Source organism: Falco punctatus (genome assembly GCF_963210335.1).
Source record: "Falco punctatus genome assembly, chromosome: 14".
NCBI lineage: Eukaryota > Metazoa > Chordata > Aves > Falconiformes > Falconidae > Falco > Falco punctatus.
The window spans coordinates 23,060,901-23,078,715 of NC_137594.1; the positions used below are offsets into that span (position 1 = coordinate 23,060,901).

Sequence of the window (17,815 nt, forward strand, 5' to 3'; positions counted from 1 at the left end):
CCAGCGAGGGGGGAGTCCGCGGGGTCCGTCCGGAGCGTCCCCCCCCCCCCCCCTCCGGGCGGGAGCCTGGATAGCTCAGCTGGGAGAGCATCAGACTTTTAATCTGAGGGTCCAGGGTTCAAGCCCCTGTTCAGGCGAAGGCGTTTATCCTTTAGCAGCACGGTAGGGTCTCCCGCGGGCGGCAGCAGCCCCTCTTCCTGCTGCCAGACAGCCCCCTACCCACCCCCTGTTTCTTTTCCCCACCATCCCATCCCCAGGGATCTTTCTGGGGCCGGTTCCATCCCATCTGACACCCACACGGCACCACTCGGGTATTCAGGCCACCCGTTACCGCAGAGAGGGGGCCCTGTGCCCTACGGAGCCCCCAAAGCCTCACTCCCCTCGAGGCACAGCTGCAGCCGCCCCCCTTCCCTCCCTCCCCGCCCCCCCCCCCCCCAAGCCTAGCTGGGGGCTGGGGGGCATGGTGGGCAGGTACAGTGGCTCCCCTCCTCCCAGGGACAGGCACATCATCAGTGTCCCGGTTTTGGCTGGGATGGTTCATTTTCTCGGTAGTTCACACCGAGTCGGGCCCTCTCGGGTTCCTGAGGTGGGCACGGGAAATGGGGAGGGGGCATGGCTGGGACACCTGGCCCGAACGGGCCAAAGGGCTGTTCCATACCATGTGATGCCCTGCTCAGTTAAGCTGGAGGAACAAGGAAGGGGAGAACCTTCAGAGCGATGGCGTTTGTCTTCCCCAGCCCCTGTTAGGTGTGATGGAGCCCGGCTGGCCAGTGGGCAGGGGTGAACGAAGCCCTCGCTTCGCTTTGCCCATGTGCGCAGCTTTTGCTTTTCCCCTTAAACTGGCTCTACCTTGGCCCATGAGTTGCCTCACTTTTACCCTTCTGCTTCTCTCCCCCATTGCACCGGGGCAGGCAAGCAACGAGCAAGCGGCTGCGCGGGGCTGAGGCACCGGCTGCGGTTAAACTGCAGCAGCCGGCCCAGCACCAGCCCTGGGGAGGGAAAGCCTGTGCCCGCTGCACCCCACGCCCATGGCGCACCCCCAGATCGACCCCGCTGCTGCCCGCCTGGGGCAGCCATCGCTGGTGCCAGGCCCGCGCGGGGCTGCAGGGCAGCGGTGGTGGCTTCGCAGCGAGACACGGCACCCGTATCAACCCACGAGCGTGTTTTATTGGCCCGATTAACTTTGCTTCCCAGCAGCTCCAATCCCTTCCGCGTGCGCGCCTCAGTCGTCACTCATTTCTTGCCAGCAAGAAAACAAAGCGGTAATAAATAGGAAGCTTATTTGCCGGGGGGAGGCCCAGGGGACAGCCTGTGCCTGGCCCCGGTCGGGGGGGGGACGGCGGCAGGGGGGCTGCAGGCAGGCAAGCGATTGCCCCACAGCCGCCACGGGCAGGACAGCCTGGTCCTGGGGCCACGCGGGCTGCGGGGCTGGGGGAGCCGCTGTCACGGGGAGGGGGTGGGGGGGATATAGCAATCTCTATTTAATTACATTAAAATAGACTATTTAAAAAAATTATTTCTAGTAGTTAAAAAAATGTGTCGTGGTCCATGGGGCTGCCCCAGCACTCTGGGGACAGACCCTGCTCACCTCGCCCCCCGGGCAGCCCCGTCCTGGGGGGTCCGGCACAGCGGGCGCCAGGGGCGGATGCTAGCAGGGTGGCCACCGCAGGTGACAAAGCTGGGGCACCGTGCCCCCCGCCAGCCCCACAGCTACTGCTCTGCAGGTCACAGGCAGACCAAATGCAGAGGAGCAGGCATGCTCCCTGCCCCTGCGGTGGGGCCGGACCCCCGCCCCAGGGGCTTAAATGACGTGGCAGCAGTTGAACTGCCCCAGCGAGAGGAGGCTTTCCTTGGAGCCCGGCCGGATTTTGAAGGCCAGGGCTTTCTCACAGAGCGGGAACTGCAGGAGCCTGGCCCGCAGGCTGCCCCCCTTGCTTTTGCCTGGGTCCAGCTTGATCACGCTCTCTGCGCCCCCCTCGATGCCCCCCAGGTCCAAGCTCTCCCCTGACCGCTGGGCTGGGCCGCTGGGTGCCCCCTGCCCGGGGGAGTTGTCTGCAGGGCTTGGGAGGGCAGCAGGGGTTGTTGTCTCTGCCCCCAGCACCTCGGGAAGCTCAGCACAGCCACTCCGGGGGGACAGGATGGCTCCCTTTTCCCTGGGGGGCTCCGCCAAGGAGCCCCTAGGCTCTATGTCCTCCCTCCTAGGGGGCTTGGCTCCGGTCCCCCGAAGTGCTGGGGGACCCCAGCCCCCGCTCGCTCCCTTCCCAGCCCAGGCCACCCCTGAGCGCCCGCCCCAGCTCCCCAGCTCGGCCCCTGGCCCCCACACCTCCCCACAGCCAGATGGGCGGCGGCGGGCATGCAGGAAAGCTCGCATCTGCTCCTGGTTCAGTGAACTGCTCTTCCTCTCCATGGTGCTGGGCCTCCCCTCCTCCTCCTCATCCTCCTCCTCTTCCTCCTCACAGATCTGCTGCAGGGCGGGGGTGCTCTTGGTGATGGTGGTGTCAACAGCAGGGACCTTCAGCAGGGTCCTGGGGGGCTGCCGGCCACTTGTGTCCCCTCCAGCAGGCAGGGGGGGCAGCCGGGAGCCCACAGCAAGGCTGCCTGGCACCTCTGTGAAGGGCAAGAGGCTGCTGGTGCTGCCCACGGGGCTGAATGTGTCCGATAAGTTGGTCCTGAGAAAGGGGGGGATGCAGGTGTCAGTACCCCGCCGGGCATCGTGAGGACTGTAGTAAGTAAGGGGACAAGGGACCAGCTGGGACTCTGCACTGGGGACCTGGGGTGGTTTGGGGGGACAGGGGGCAGCAGAGGGGCTCACCTGCTTTGTACCTCCTTGGCCAGGTTGTAGACAAGGCTGAGGCAGTGGCCCTGCTTCTCCTGCTTCTCCCGCAGCATCCTCTCCGCCAGCAGGAAATACGTGGCTGTGATGTGGTTGTAGCGGTTGGCTTCCAGCGCCCTGTGCAGGACCAAAGGACCCACATCAGTGTGCAAGGGATGCGCTCAGAGGGACTCCCAGAGCCCTTCACAGGGGCTCCTGCCTCGGCATCCTGCCCCATCACTCACTCCTGGATGGTGTCCCGATCTGCAATGTTTCCGCACGTCATGGCCTGGAGGATGATTTCGTGCTCCTCCTCGGACACGCGCTTGTGGGAGGTGAGGGGCAGCAGGCAGCGGCTGGCGGGGGACGGGTCTACCCCCTGCAGCCACGCGTGGCCCTCGATCTGCTCCAGGGAGGCTCGCTGCTTCGGGTCCCGCTGCAGCATCCTGGAGATGAGACTGTGGGGGGAAGGGGTGATGCTGCAATCCCACAGCAGCACACGAACCCCTAATTCAGCTGCTTTTCCTCCCTTTTCCCACCTCAGCTCCTAGGCATCCCCCAGGGACGGCACACCCACCCCCAAGGACAGTGAGTTGGGGTCTGGGGGAGTCCAGTTACAGGGGGAGAGAGATGCTTACTCAGCGCACTGTGCAGAGACGTGCGGGGGGACGGTGTAGCGGCAGTCCATTATCATAGTGAGGGTCTCGCTGTCATTGGCCTCCTGGAAGGGGGGGTGACCACACACCAGCATGTACAGGATGACCCCCAGGCTCCAGATGTCTGCAAGAAGCAGCAATGGTTCAGGTTGCAATCACCATGGCCCAGGAGAAAGCCCCCAACCCCAGGGACCCTGGGGGGGGAGCCCACCCTACCAGCCCCCAGTGCCAATCCAGCAGAGACCAGTGCTCACTGGGATGCTCCTTGGAAGTAACAGTTCTCAGGTCCTGCCCCACAGATGGGGAGACCACAGCCCCACCAAGGCAGGGAAGGACCTTCTCCATCCCCACATCCAAACAGGCCTCAAGGGGCTTCACCAAAGCAGTTGAGGTCTTACCCCCTTTCCCAGGTGGGGACAGGGGAGGCCAGCCCCAAGCTCTGTTCCTCCCCAGGTCACCCACCCATGGCACTATTTCGTGTCATTACTCAGCTTCCCAGCTGCCAAACAGACCCCACTGTGACCACCCCAGCACAGGACTGTGCTGGAGGGGACACCACAGCCACGGGACAGGGACACAGCCGCCATCCAGGCTCTCCAGCTGCCTGTAGCCACGTGGGCACCAGCCAGAGTGGGACTGCTGCCCTAACCCGGGGACAGGGACAGAAGCAGCAGTATCTTCACCTGCTCCTCCTGACGAGTACACAAACTGTCCGCAAAAGTGCTTTTTTTAGGATGCTGAGCATGCCCCAGGGCTCCCCGTTAATACCTTCAGCTTAAGTCAAGTGCCTGTGTTTGAAAATGTCTCATCTGTGACGGTTTTCTCCCTTCATTTCCCTTCACAGAGCCACCACTTATTTTTCTACCAGCTCCACAAGCTATGCCCATTCTCAACTGTGGAGCCACCTTTCCCTGAGCCAACGCTGGGCTTTTTCCTTTAAGCTCTCATGTTTTGCTTTGCTAAATCCTCCTGCTCCAAATTCCAGCAGAACTGGCTCAGGTCCTGCTTCCCTCCCATGTCCCCTCTGTCCCAGCAGAGCCTCTTGGTGCCCTCAGCCTGGCTCTCCTAGCCCCGGGATGGTCTCCCCAGACCCCTGCACCCCAGCCAGGGGAGGAAGGGTGCTGGAAGCCACAGAGAGGAAGCGTTTTTCAGGGTGGGGATCGAGTAAAGGAAACTTTGGGAGCTCCTCCGCCCAAACAGCAGCATCCCCAGCAGGTTTCCTTCCGGCATCACGCCCCCAGATAACCACTAGTGCTGGCTTACTGGTGGCTGCACCCTCGTGCTGCTCCTCCCGAGCACTGGAGGATGCCACATCAGGCTCACAGCGTGCTTGGGCTTTTTCCTCTTCCTGGTATGAGCCATCACTCTGTGGCATCTGGGTGGGTGTGGGGACAGCCTCCACAGGGAGGACCACCCTGTGCCAGGGCAGAGCTGGGCAGCCAAGCACCCAAGGGACAGGCTTGCTCCCTGCAGGGACAGCAGTGCTACCGGGGGAGCATGGGTGCTCCCAGTGTAAGGGGGCAAAAGCAAGGTGGTACAGACCACACTCCCCGCAAGGGACACAAGGGCAGCAGGTCCCTGGGGTAAGCGCCAGCTGTGGCTGCACCCCACCACCCTTACCGACAGCCGGAGCATCATACTCATCCCCAAGCAGGATCTCAGGTGCCGAGTACGCCAGTGAACCACAGCTGGTGGTGAGCATCTTGCCGGGCTGGAAGCGGTTGCTGAAGCCGAAGTCGGTGAGTTTGACCACCCCCTGCTCCTGGAAGAAGACCACATTCTCGGGCTTGAGGTCGCGATGCACCACGTGGAGCTTGTGGCAGTAGGAGATGGCGTGGACGATCTGGGCGAAGTAGTGCTTGGCCCGTGGCTCAGCCAGCCCGCCCTCATGTCGCATGATGTGGTCAAACATGTCCCCACCGTCACCCAGCTCCAGGATGAGGTAGAGCTTGGCATGGGTGTCGATGACCTCGTAGAGGCGCACCACATTGGGGTGCTGGACCAGCTTCATGCAGCGCACCTCTTGCAGGAGCTGCCCCGCTGCCTCCCCCGCCAGCTTACTCTTGTCAATCACCTTGACGGCCACCCGCTGCCCGGTGAAGACATGCCGTGCCAGTTTCACCACCGCAAAGTGGCCCTTGCCCAGTGTGCGCTCCAGGTCATACAGCCCCGCGATCTTCCCCTCGCCGCAGCCCTGCGTCCCAGCCATGGTGGCAATGTCAGGCAGGGACAGGCATCAGGCGCTGTGGGATGGAGGAGCCACTGAGCAATGTGGGGTAAGGGATGGGGCACCCCCAAATATCAGGTCCCCCAGCACTGGGGACACCAGGAGGACATCAGAGTTCCAGCACTCTGGGCACCCCTGACACCCCATCTCGCAGTCTCCAGCATCCCAGGACTGGGGCACCCATCTGTACCCTGGCCTCTAGTCCCCAACACCCCAGACATCCCAATACTCCTACCTCCACTCCTCAGCACCCTAGGGTACCCCAGTACTCCCACATCCAGGTCCCCAGCACCCTGTACACTCCAATACCCTAATTTTCAGTCCCCAGCACCCTGGGCACCCCCATACACCAACCTTTACTCCTCAGCACCCTGGACATCCCCATACCCCACCTCCAGGTTCTCAACACCCTGGGTACCCCAACACCCTCATCTCCAATTTCGCATCACCATGGGCTCCCCCACATCCCACCACCAGGTCCCCGTAACCCCAGCACTCTGGGCACCCCAACACCCTCACTTCCACGCCCCAGCACCCTGGACACCCCCATACCCCTTCCTCCAGATCTCCAGCACCCTCATCACCCCCGTATTCCCCCCTCCATTCCCTGGCACGCCGGGTACCCCCATAGCGCACCCCCCCTGTCTCTAGCCCCCGGGACACCCCCCTATCTCTAGCCCCCCTGTCTCCAGCACCCTGGGCACCCCCATATTCCCACTCCCACTGCCTGGGCACCCCCTTGCCCCACCCCTAGTCCCCGTCACCACGGGTCCCCCAGTAGCACCCCCATACCCCCGGCAGACGGGGCTCGGGCCCCCCCGGCCCCCCGCACTCACCGGGGCGGCGGAGCTGGGGCCGCCGGGGCTGCGGCTGCCCGGGCGCGCCCGCCCCGCTGACGTCAGGGCGGCTCCGGGCTCGCGCCTTAAAGGGCCCCGTCCGCCGGGGCTGAGGCCGGGGCGACGCTCATCGCATCTCCCGGAGCGGGCACGGGCACGGCCTTGGCCTTCTGCGCGGCTCAGTAGTGCCCGGGGGGCGGCTGGGCTGGCATCAGCGGTGGCGAGGCCGCTAACGAGCTAAACGAGCCGCCCACCCGCTTCCAGGAAGAGCCCCCCGCCCCGCCCGGGCTCCCGAGGGTCGCGCCGTGGGCCGGGCGTCCGCCTCGCCGCCCTCCTGCCCGGGGCACCCGCTCACGGGGATCTCCGCCGAGCCGCTCCGCCCGGGGCCGGGGACGCAGCCCTGGGGCCGCCCCCCCGCCGTGAGCCCGCTTTCCTGGAAGCGGCCCGGCGAGCGGCCGGCTGCCTCATTTAGCTCGTTACCGGCCGCGGGGCCGCGCACAAGGCAGGCGGTGCGCCGGTGGCTAACGAGCTCGGCGCGGCCGCCCCCGGCACCGCTAATGCCTGCCCGGCAGCCCCCGCCCGCGGGCTGCAAATGGGCCCTGATGGGCTGGGCTGGGGGGCGGCAGCTGGGAGCAACACGGGCCAGGGGGCTGGGGGAACCGAGAGGACGGAGCTGCCATCGGGATGGGGCGCGCAGCAGCCCCCCCCGGCTTCGGGAGCGGCAGCAGGGGGGCTGCCAAGCCAAGGCTTTACCCAGGCACACAGGGCGCAGGAGGCAGCTGGGTGCTGAGCGGGGGGTCCTGTGCACTGAGGGGCCCGGGGGGGGTGCTGAGCATTTCCAGCAGCCGGAGAAGAAGCACAGCAGATGAGCCCTTTGCCGGTCCTGTGCCTCTTCTGAAGCATCCCCTGTGCCGGGAATCAGGTGGTGCCGAGGGGCCTGCCACCGCAGCCGGGAGCGGCGGCTCACACTCCCCCGGGGACCTGCTGGGAGGCTGGGGGTGCTCCCTGGCGGCACAGGGCTCAGGAGCTGCCTGGCACGGGCCATTGGCCTCCCTGGGTGCGCACGTCACAGCCCACTGAACCCCTTTCCCCGGGGGCTGAAGCCACCCAAGGGCAGGGGCCTTTCCAAGAGGAGCCCGGCTGCGCTGCCGCCCTGGCAGTGGGCAGTCTGCGCGGGGCTGGAGGCAGGAGCTGGCAGCCCCTGGACGCTGGGTGTCTGGGCAATTAGCCACCCTGTGTGTGAGTTTGGGGATCCACAGAGAAAGGCGATTCCTTTCTGGCACTGGGGTTTCTAGCAAACAGCTCTCAGATCTGCTGCCGTCAGTACCGGAGGGGACTGTGGAGGCTCCGTGAGCAGCATCTCCCACCACCTCTTTTGGCTGACTATCCATTCCCGGTTCCTCTCCCCTAATGAAAAGCTCGTGTGTGTCAGGGCTGGGTCCTTCTCCTGATGGGGTGCTGGGTGCTGCAGGTCTGTATCATTTTGCCAATTGCCTGTTGTACGTGTGCCAATGCTGCTTTGAAGCCCTCAGTTGAAAAAGCAAAGACAGGCATGTGGTGTGCTGTGATGCTGCATCTGTAACACACGTCCCCTGCAGCCCTGGCCGATGAGAGACTGCAGAGGTGCCACCTCCACCAGTGCCTGGCCCTGTGACTGAGGCTGCATCGGGCTGGCTGCAGCTCCCTTTGGGTTTTGGAGTGGCCCTTGAAGGTCTCTGTACTGAGAAGCTCAAGGAGACACATGTGGTGGCTGTGAAAGCCAGCACAGGGGCTGGGGAGAACCGAGTGGCTGGTTCCTCCCTTCCCACAGTGGAGTCGAGCCTGGGACACACAAGGGAGCTCGTCTGAGAGCGCCTGGCTTCGGGGAACCGCATGTTTTCCAAAGGATACATCAATGGGATGCAGCTAGCACAGGTGGGAGCCTGAAAAATCAGCAGATGGCAAATGGTCAACCATTGGAGGGCTTCTGGAGGTTCTGGGCTATGGCAGGGTGCCTGTTAGGAGCTGGGGGGGAGGGCAATATTCCATTTGAGAACCAGCAGAGAGCTCAGCGGTCTTTGGCAAGGAGCCTGTAGCCCTGGTATTTGTCTAGCTGGGAACTAGGAGGTGTTCCCAGCCTGCAGGCTCAGTGGCTCTGCTCAGACACAGCTGGAAAGAGAAGTGGCCTGGAAGGGTGGTAGGGACCGCCCCACAGAAACTGGGGAGTTTGGAGCCTGTGGGGATCTGTTCCTCCCCGCAGTTGTGCAGGGTGCAGAGCAGGAGCCCTCCCTCCTGCGCATCGCCCTGCCAGCTGCCTCTCCTTTCAGACAAAGCCTGGTTCCCAGAGAAGCCCACCTACCTGGTAGTTAGCAGAGTCATGTGGCCACAGCACTTAATTAATTAAAAGCCAATATAAGTTCCAGTAAGCATGTGGGGAGGAGGATACTGAGGCAGAAAGCAGGAGCAGCGCTCCCAGCGAGCTCGGTGGAGCAGCGAGCGGCAAGCCCCCTCTCTGCTTGGAGAGGTCAGTGCTTACAATGGGAAGGGTCTGGGGGCATTCAGGGCATGATACCCATGGCTGTGGGGCTCCCCACGGTGCAGAGGGGTCGCTCCTGGCAAAGAGCTGGGAGGTTTTGTGGGGATGGGGAGGCGAGGAGTGGCCCGCACAGCTCTGGGGTGCTGGAGCCCCAAGGCTACCAAAGCAGCAGGCGTGGGGTTTCATGGGACTAGGCTGCTGGCAGTGACTGGGGGTGCCCTCCCCAGCCCCTTTTCTTTTGCTCCCTAAAAGCCTCCCCACTTTTTACAACTTTGAGGCCCCCAAAGCCCACAGCCCAACCCTGCATCTGCTCTGCCCCAGCTCAGCTCGCCCAGTCTTCCCCCCACTGTGCCTGGTGTGGCCCTCTTCCCCACCAAGCCCCCTCCAGCCCAGCCTCGCTCTCTGCCCAGCATGATACCTTCACCTTCCTCCCTTCTGCTGGACCCCCCACAAGCAGGGAGGGGGAAGCAAACACTGCACTGGGGGCAGGTGAAAACTGCAGGCTGGTCCAACTGGGGGGACATCTCTTGATGATGGTGTCCACGACCCAGGCTGAGGGGGCTTAGCATCCAAACGCTTCCCACACAGAAGCCACACAGTCGAGTGTCAGCAGGTTTTTCAGGTAACAGTGGCACGGAGGGGCTGGAGTCCCCTGCAAGGGTCTTGGTTGTGACATCCAGCCCATTGCCATGGTCCTTAAGCAAAATCTCATCCATACCTGCTTGCTCTGCCAGCCTCCGTGTCACACTTTATCTTCTCGGAGCCTCACATTTGTTTATTATGCCCAAATCCTGTTGTTTTGTTGAAAAAGGAGTTGTAGCAAAACAGTTTGTAAATTCCCAGGGACTTTCAGGGAGATTTCTGTTGCAGCTGCTCCAGCTGCAACGTGCAGAAGGTCTCTCATGTTTCAACCATATAATGTTGCTCCTGACCAATGCGTTGCAAACCTGCCCATAAGGCTGTGTGCAGAAACATGGCTCAGGGGCTGGCAGCTGGATAGCTGTGGGAGAAACTGGGAGAGGGAGGTGTTACAGAGGAGTGGGGCAAGAAGCAGGGAGGTGCTGGGCTGTGAGTTGTGCAGCCCTCGGCACTGCTGTGGAAAAGGGCACAGAGCGAGCTGCTGCTGGGTACACAGCTGCCTCTGTGGTGGTACTCAGGGGCCTCGTGAGATCCCAGTCCTGGCTGTTGCCTGCAAGGCCCTGGTTGCATGCCCAAGCCCAGATGCAGACTAGGCAGTGAGTATTAGCTTCTGATCTTTAAAACTAGTGGCATTTCCACACCCTGCGAGCACAAGTGGCTGGCAGGAGCCATGTTGGATGTTTCAGCCACATCTGTGCACATGCAGGTGGTGAACGCACAGCACCGCGATGGTCTGGCAGATGCTGGAGGCTGTGTGTGGGGCAGGGAGACCATGAACTGCCGCAAAAAAGATCAAGCCTCAGTCTGTCCTCTGCTGCTCACCCCTCTCCGCGGTGAGATCGTGAACGTGCCCTCACGTAGGGTGCCCTACAGCTCTGGAGGGTCCACATGAAGCTGCCACATGTGTGGTGGCCCGAGAAAGGCTCTCAAGTCCAAGACAGCAAATAGCCTGGCACAGTGGCTGAGGCTGCCCCTCACAGATGCGTTGCTGCTTCGGGGGTGATGGTGGTGGGGTGGAGGCGAGGGCCAGGCTGCCAGTGGGCAGGCTGACATTGGCCGGGACCTCTCTGCGCAGGTTGTCCCCCAGGACCATGCTGAACGTGCTGCTGGTGTGCTGTGGGCTGCTGCAGGGGATCCAGGCCATCCTCACTGCCGACCTCAGCTGTGGCCACCTGCAGAAGGTGAGCTGTGGGCTGGAAGGGGCAGACAGAGCCCGGTACTCCAGCCTGCTGCGGAAAGTCAAGGAGGTGTCTGCAGAGCCGGCAGGTGAGTCCTGTGGCCCCCCACTCTCCAGCAGTCCCCCACCAGCTGCTTGCTAGCATGCCCAGGGCCCCAAAATTGAAGTGGGGACCCCATGCCCAGGGTCAGATGCAGGGGATCCCCTTAAAACTATGTAGCTTCTCCTATTGCTGGCTAGCGAGAGCAGCCTGACAGCCACAGGGAATGGGGCCTTTTTTTTCTGGGGATATACAACCATGGGTAGCAGAATAAGAGCTGACCCCCCCAGCAGCTTCCTCCTCCATCCTCTCCGTATCTCACAGGAACTCTCCCCAGGCTGGGGTTTGAGCAGATGGCCCTGGAGGTCCAAGAAGCCAACGGTGACCTCATGCAGAGAGGTGGTGTGCTGGAACCGCAGGTAACACTCCTGGAGCTTTCCTACAGACACCTGAAAGAGTGGGCAGCCTCCGGCCACAGCAGCCTTCTCTGTGCCCCTGGGGCCAGGAGCGGTTTGGAGCCCACCATGGTGCTGCCTGGGAAGGGAGTAACCGTTCATCTCCTGCTAGGGAGCAGCCAGGGCTGGGCTGGGGCTGTCCAGAGCTGCGAGGGGCTCCAGCACTCAAAGGAGAGTGGTTTGAGGGACCAGACTCCTGCAATCTGTTTAATTAACCTCAAGCACAGCCCAGGAAGCCTCTGCAGAGCCAGAGTTCACTGGGCAGTGCTGTAACTTGCCTGGCTTGGCCCCCAGTGCCTCTGTTCAGGCAGAAGGCGCGGCACCCTTCACTAAAATCAAAGCTGTGTTTCAAAATAAATGCGTGCCTAAAGGCCTTGAGACATGCTAGGTGAGGCAGTGGCACCCACAGAGAGCACACGGGGCTCAGTGGTGATTTCCAACAGCTCGAGCCCGGGCTTGAGCATGACAGAACACTCCACTGCTGGCAGCAGCAGGTTTCAGCAGCCACTGTTGGCTCTCTCCCATGCAGTTCTTTATCGCTAGCATAGTGGTCCAGCACCAAATCTTTCCCTCCTCTTCCTCTCTTTCTGGCAGGCATCATCCACAGAACTGCAAGCTGCAGGTCGCGAAGAGCGCTCACCTCGCCGCTGTGTCCGCCTGCTGGAGTCCTGCCTTGGGCATCAGGTCCCCTGCTGCGACCCCTGTGCCACCTGCTACTGCCGCTTCTTCAATGCCTTTTGCTACTGCAGGAAAATCAGCACCAGCTTCCCCTGTGGCAAGAACTAGTGCCTGTGCCGTGAGGCTGCCTGCTTCTTGCCCACGCATGCTGCCTCCTCCTCTGCAGCTCTAATAAACCAGCCATTAGCAAAAGCTGTTGTTGAGTGGGAATGATTCCATGTGTCTGCTTGGGATCTTGGGGAAGAGGGGTAGCGGCAAGGTCAGGGCTCCTGCATCCAGGTGGGCACCATGTCCAAACAGCCAAGGGTGACCCCCATATCAAACCAAATGAGCTTTTTCCCCCCTGAGCAGCTTCTGCAGGGCCCCTCCTGGCTCGGTGAGCGGTCTCGAGGCTGGAAGGTGCTCCAGGAGGTGACGTTTCACTTGCGCTGGAGGCTTTACTTGTGTTCTTTTGCCAGTATCGCTCATAGTGGCCCCAGGGTGCTTTACACCTGCAGGCCATCGGCCCCAAGGAATCAGTGACCAAGTACCTGCAGCGTGGATGCAGCCAGCGCAGACCACCACCACCTCCTCCACCACAGCTGCACTAAGAGGATAAAATGTGTCCGTGGAGACTGTGAAAAGCCCTACAAACCCCACACAAAGGCTTTCAGGCGTGCTGGAGGCCAGCCTCAGGCCTGCTGCTGGGGGAAGGTGTGGTTGTGGGGATGGAAGAGGCGTTACTGTGGGGCGCGCCGCTGCCAGCCGCCGCCATTCCGCTCCCCACAGCCCCGCCCCGCCCCCACCGGAGGCACTTCCCACCCTCGCACTGCCTGCTGGGAAAGGGGCGGGAACAGGCGCGCGCGCGGCGTCACGTGAGCTCCGGGCAGGTCACGTGAGGCGCCGGGGGGTTGTTCACCCGTCTTGTCTGTCGCCGCCATGTCGTCTTTTCCCGAGTTGTATTTTAACGTGGATAACGGTTACCTGGAAGGGTTGGTGCGTGGTTTTAAGGCGGGAGTGCTCCGGCAAGGTGACTACGTGAACCTGGTGCAGTGTGAGAGCCTAGAGGGTGAGTGGCGACGGCGCTCTGAGGCGGGCGGGGGCCCCCCCATACTGAGGGGAAGGCCCGGCCGGCAGGCTGAGGGGGAAACTCGGTCGGTGTGAGAGCGAAGGGGAGGTGAGGGGCTGTGTGGCACTGAGGAAAAGAGCCGATAGCGGCGTTTTGGAGGCGCTGTTCCTTCTTCACCCCTTAGCAGAGCAGGCACTTGGTCGCGTCCTCCGTCCCCCCCGGCTGCTCGCTCTGAGCTCAGCTGACTCAGTTTCCCGGTCAGCCCGGCCGTGTGATTGCAACAGTTGATACAGCTATTTAAGGAAGCTTGAGTTCCCAGTGCTTTCTTGAGGTGGCCCTGTAGCTGTGGTGCATGTCCTGCGGTTGTTGGGAGCCTGGCGGGTTTGTCAGGCTAAATTTTTTTCTGTGTATCAGTGACCTGCTTAACAGTTTTCACTCATTGGCATCCAGAACTTGGACCACAAAACATGAAGATCAAAACTAAGTCTCTGTTGAAACAGGCTGGAAACATATGTATCCAGAGATGGTTGTTTTGGTCAATGGGACGGTAATTAATGGATAATGCTTTCTTCTAAAAATGCTAGTTACGCATCAGCTTTATCTTGATGATCATTGATGAGTGATTTAAATTAATATTGACTATCTAGAGGGATCCATGGCTGGCTGAACCATGATGGAAGTTACCTGAAGCTGCTCACTCAAATGCTAAGCAACAGAATGGGAGCAGAGTGCTGTCATGTACCTCAGTCTCTACCTTAAAAATACCCAGGGTGCTTTTACTTAGGACTGAAGCCCTTTTTTGCTAGACTTCTTTGCAGCTCTTTGCTTGCAGCAGTCTCTGTCATTCTTGCTTTGGAGCCCGGGGCCTGAAAGAGGGAGTCTTTCTGTACCAAATAGCTTGCTCCCCCGCCCCCCCAGCCCCTACTTGCCTTCTGAACCAAGTTGCATAAACCTAGCTTGGAGTGGTGTTTTCTGCGTTTGAAATGAGTTAGTTTGGGGTTCCTATATGTCTTGGTATTGTTACTGTCTTGTCCCTGACAGCTCTCTGGTGATGGCTGCTGCTGTACTACTTCTTGAGCTTCATTCAGAGTCTGAAGGCTGTCCGAATTTCGCTGCCAATCTCCTTCCTCCACCACTTTGCTTTCTGTGCCCCTGACTAGTGTGCTCTTGTAGAGGGATTTTGCTTCAAAGGAACATTGTTCTTGATCACTTACATAGGTCTGTGGTCAGACCATTTCTTTTCTCTGTCCCTTTAGTTCTGATTTTCCTGTTACAGTACTCATTTTCTGTGCTCCATGGACTTTTTAACATGCATTTTTTCTCAACCAGATGCTTGTCTGCACTAAATCCAGGCAGTGGCTAGCTTATTAGCAGCCAAAATAAGTGCTTGGGCATAAACTACTCATACATTCTTCTCCACTGTTTCTGTTCTGTCTTTGCCACCGTGTCTTGCCTGCAAGTCTGGCTGTGCAGTTAGTCCCAGTCCTGGAGTGAATACTCACCTTGGCCATGGAGAAGTCACGAAGGACCCAGGCTGTTCTGGGACTGGCCCTGGGAATCGGGTATCTGGCTGGTCACGGGTATTGGCATTGTTTGGAGGATGTTGTGCTTCCAGGTCTGAAAGGCTGCTCCCTCTGGTGTGCTTGGATCAGTCTGGAAGCACAAAGGAATTAAATTCTCTGCTTCAGGACTTGAGCTGACAGCTTAGTGCTGCTGGAAGGAGGAGATCATGCTTTTCTGCATGATCCTCGTCATTTCTGCTTGTCTGATCACAAAGTAAGCCGATTCCAGCTCTTGCTGCTTGATAATCATACATACACAGAGCCAAACAGGCTTGCTGTGGTCAGGCAGGCTCCTGAGCTGACTTTAAGAAAGGGCAGGAAAACATGACAAGGACTGAGGGCAGGGTGAGAGTGCTGTTTTGGCTTAAGTTTTGTCTTGAAACCCTCCACGATAATATGCTTAATCCCTTCTTTCAGTCCCAAAAGTCCTGGTGCTCTGGTTGTTTCTCAGCCAGAGGTCCTTGTGTGCTTATACCTGTGCTGGGTATCGCTTGGAACATGCTTAGCCCTATCTGTTGCAGCCAATTCCTGCTTCTGACACAAGGTGTCAGTGAAGGACTTGGAGCTGCTTTCCTCTGCTTCAGAGGTGTGAGCATGGATGTGTTCTTGAATGGAATCTGTCTAGGATTACCAAATTTATGAGTCACCCAGATGTCTACTGTCAAAAGGGTGGTGAGCTGTCTCTAGCTCCTAAAAGCTGTGGTAGCCTGTTAGAGGTCTGGTATCACCTCTGGAGAATAAAGAGCTGTTGGACGGTAGTGCTGCTTCTAAGCAGCAGAGTTCAGGCTGGAATGTAAGTGACTGGCAGGCTTTACTCTTGGTCTGCACTGCTTTGTACTGCAGAAAGTATGTGGAACCCGGGAAGTCCACAAAAGCATCTTCTTTAGAAATAGGAATTTCTTGACCTTTGGGTGAGTGGTCATGAGTCTGCTGTTGCTAATATTCCTATTGATTCCACGGCAGCAGTGTAGAAACAGATTTCTTTCTGACCTGCTGATGCTATGAATGTGATTGGTATGGTGAAATCCAGCAGCAGGCTGTGTTGTCTTCTCGCTGGGTAACAAGGCTGCAGAATGGCCAGCTGAGAAGTGGCAGGTAGTTGGCTCAAGCTTGTTAGTGTGGGCCTCTGTTGGGAGAGGCTTTTCAGAGGCTGTGTGTTTCCACCACCACTCTGGGGGTCCTAGTGCTGCTGTCCATGCAGTTGGCTCAGCTGGGGACTTGTACATCTTATGGAAACAGTGGTGTGCGCATGGGAGGATGGATGTGTCCTGCCTTTGGCTTAAGCTGTATGTGGAACTAGTCTCATGCCCCACAGGAATTTGTTGCGTTTTATTTGTGCATCTCAGCCTGCAGGTATTGGTCTGGTGTGGACTTGTCCTGTGAAAACTCTTCAGTTTTCAGTCCTTGTAACCCCAAAGTAGTGGTGGTGTGTCACATCAGCTTGGGGAAGAGCAGAGTAACTGTCTGACCCCCAAAGATGTGTTTAGGAGACAAAGGGTGGCTAGCAGAAGAAAATAAATGTGCCCCTTTTAGAAAGAAGGGATTTCCAAGACCGGGGTTCTCTCTTATCTCCTTGGTTTGGTCCTCAGGCTTCAACAGTGAAATTGGAGAGCTTGAAGCAAGTAGGTCACCCTAGACTGCCTGGCTCCATGCCAGCTGGAGTCCACGGTGGTCTGCCTGAATGGTATCCTCATGCGTGCTGGACCTGTGTTTCCTGTCAAATGCATCTGTAGCAATACATAGTGAGCACTAAACTCTCAATTTAGGGTGGATGGCATGGAGTAAACCATGACTGGACAGGTTGATTGGTTGTTTTTGAGTCTTGAAGAGTATTTCCAGAGCTGTTCTGTGTAGCCTTTGCTACCCAGAAAGGATGTGCTGCTTTCAGCCAGCTCAGGAGTGGATTGATAAGATTTGCTGTCTTAAATGCCTCTTCTATATAAAGACATGCACTTCTCCCCCACTTTCTCCTCTTCTGTCTTTCTCCATGCAGAGGAGTGGTGATGAAATATCTGGAAGTATACTGAGCACATGTTTGAGCCACTGCAGGGTGATGTGTGTCTGTCTTCCTGTTGTCTGACCACAGAACCAAAGCAATGGCCTGCCTAAGCAGAGCTGTGGACTCTTACCTCCAGCAGATGCATGTTGGGGAGCGTGTCCTCTGTGTACCAGGCTTCTGCCAAGTGCAGCGTATGCTTTTGTTTTCATAGTCCCGAGGGTCCTTTTTTTTTCCCCTGGAGGCTGCCTTTGCTTTATGGTGTTATGTACAGGGTGTTCGCCACATCTTTCGCTGAGAGGAGTGGGAAAAGCTGTGCCACCCTTCTCTCTTCCATTTTATCACTGTGGTCCCGGAATTTGGGCCCCTAAAGGCTGGAGCTGGGCTTCTCTTTCAGCTTAACGACATGGGCAGCGTGCCTTCTCTTGTGTAGAGAAGTTGCATTGCTGTGAGGGCTATAGACTACTTCCAAGAGTGCTTTTGGCGCTTCATTCCATGGTGAAGCTCATGATGTTCTCCTGGGTGTGGGGGGATCCTTTCCTATGCGTCTCCTTTGCTGTATGACCAAGCAAGGAGAAGCCACTTGATAGTCCTGAAGTGTGGACATGCTTGGATCTATCTTCAACTCTGAATGGTTCAGTCTGAACCCCAAACTGGGTGGATATAGAAACCAAGCCATAATGTGGTCAGGAGCTTTCAAAAGCAAGATGATGATGCTCTCTGGCTCCTGACATCTAGAAGCCCCTTGTGAAAAGCTGACCCTTGCATGCTGGGACTGTGCAGGAGGACTAGCCCTGTCCCCAGGAGCTTTCACTTGCCAGGTAAGGCAGGGCATATGGGAACAGTGAGACCTGAGGAAGGTGTAGACCATTCCTGTCCTGTGAATGCTGGCTGCTCATGCAGCAACAGAGCAGTAGTCAAAAGGCTGTCCTGCTAATCTTGGTGCTTTGTCCTGTGTCCCCCAGTGTAACCACAGGCTGTTACTGGTTAAATCAGCTGTCCTATTAAAACAAGCTCAAGGAAAACATGATTTATTGGAAGAAAGATGGCACTTCCACAGCCTGCTAAATCATGGTGGCAAACAAACCCTGTGGTCTCTGGCTTCCTGCAGGGTTCAGCAGAGGCTCTTTGGTGTTTGTTCTGGCCTCCTTTACTGGGCAGAGACCTGCTTCAT

At 58.8% G+C, this 17,815-nt stretch overlaps 3 protein-coding genes across 5 annotated transcripts in view; 2 read left to right on the forward strand and 1 right to left on the reverse strand.

Annotated features, from left to right (window-relative positions):
* Positions 1-1,147: 1,147 nt before the first annotated feature.
* LOC308073140 (SNF-related serine/threonine-protein kinase-like) lies at positions 1,148-7,614 on the reverse strand. Of its 3 annotated transcripts, XM_080410981.1 has the most exons (7): positions 6,532-7,614; positions 5,543-5,711; positions 5,089-5,230; positions 3,451-3,592; positions 3,058-3,270; positions 2,813-2,950; positions 1,148-2,669 (listed from the first exon to the last, which is right to left on the reverse strand). In XM_080410981.1, exons 2-7 carry the CDS (start codon positions 5,675-5,677, stop codon positions 1,802-1,804), a joined length of 1,638 nt encoding a protein of 545 aa, XP_080267107.1. In that variant the 5' UTR covers positions 5,678-5,711; positions 6,532-7,614; the 3' UTR covers positions 1,148-1,801. The 3 variants fall into 3 exon arrangements, with proteins under 3 accessions (XP_080267107.1, XP_080267105.1, XP_080267106.1); XM_080410979.1 differs by having other exon boundaries at positions 5,089-5,711; XM_080410980.1 differs by lacking the exon at positions 6,532-7,614 and having other exon boundaries at positions 5,089-6,286.
* Positions 7,615-7,618: 4 nt separating this feature from the next.
* On the forward strand, positions 7,619-12,800 carry AGRP (agouti related neuropeptide). The gene is made up of 3 exons (XM_080411092.1): positions 7,619-10,951; positions 11,227-11,321; positions 11,952-12,800. Exons 1-3 carry the CDS (start codon positions 10,666-10,668, stop codon positions 12,141-12,143), a joined length of 573 nt encoding a protein of 190 aa, XP_080267218.1. The 5' UTR covers positions 7,619-10,665; the 3' UTR covers positions 12,144-12,800.
* Positions 12,801-12,880: 80 nt separating this feature from the next.
* ATP6V0D1 (ATPase H+ transporting V0 subunit d1) overlaps positions 12,881-17,815 on the forward strand; it is a 37,047-nt gene continuing 32,112 nt past the window's right edge. The window contains exon 1 of the mRNA XM_080411053.1: positions 12,881-13,083. Within this exon, the coding sequence (XP_080267179.1) occupies positions 12,954-13,083 (130 nt within the window). The 5' untranslated portion in view covers positions 12,881-12,953. The remainder of the gene's footprint in view (positions 13,084-17,815) is intronic.

Coding starts and splice junctions, on each gene's coding strand:
- AGRP (XM_080411092.1), top strand. CDS start 10,666: ATGCGTTGCTGCTTCGGGGGTGATGGTGGTGGGGTGGAGGCGAGGGCC. Junction 10,952..11,226: donor GGTGTCTGCAGAGCCGGCAG/GTGAGTCCTGTG, acceptor CGTATCTCACAG/GAACTCTCCCCAGGCTGGGG. Junction 11,322..11,951: donor GTGGTGTGCTGGAACCGCAG/GTAACACTCCTG, acceptor TCTTTCTGGCAG/GCATCATCCACAGAACTGCA.
- LOC308073140 (XM_080410979.1), bottom strand. CDS start 5,677: ATGGCTGGGACGCAGGGCTGCGGCGAGGGGAAGATCGCGGGGCTGTAT. Junction 2,951..3,057: donor GATCGGGACACCATCCAGGA/GTGAGTGATGGG, acceptor GGTCCTGCACAG/GGCGCTGGAAGCCAACCGCT. Junction 2,670..2,812: donor GCCAAGGAGGTACAAAGCAG/GTGAGCCCCTCT, acceptor CCCCTTTCTCAG/GACCAACTTATCGGACACAT.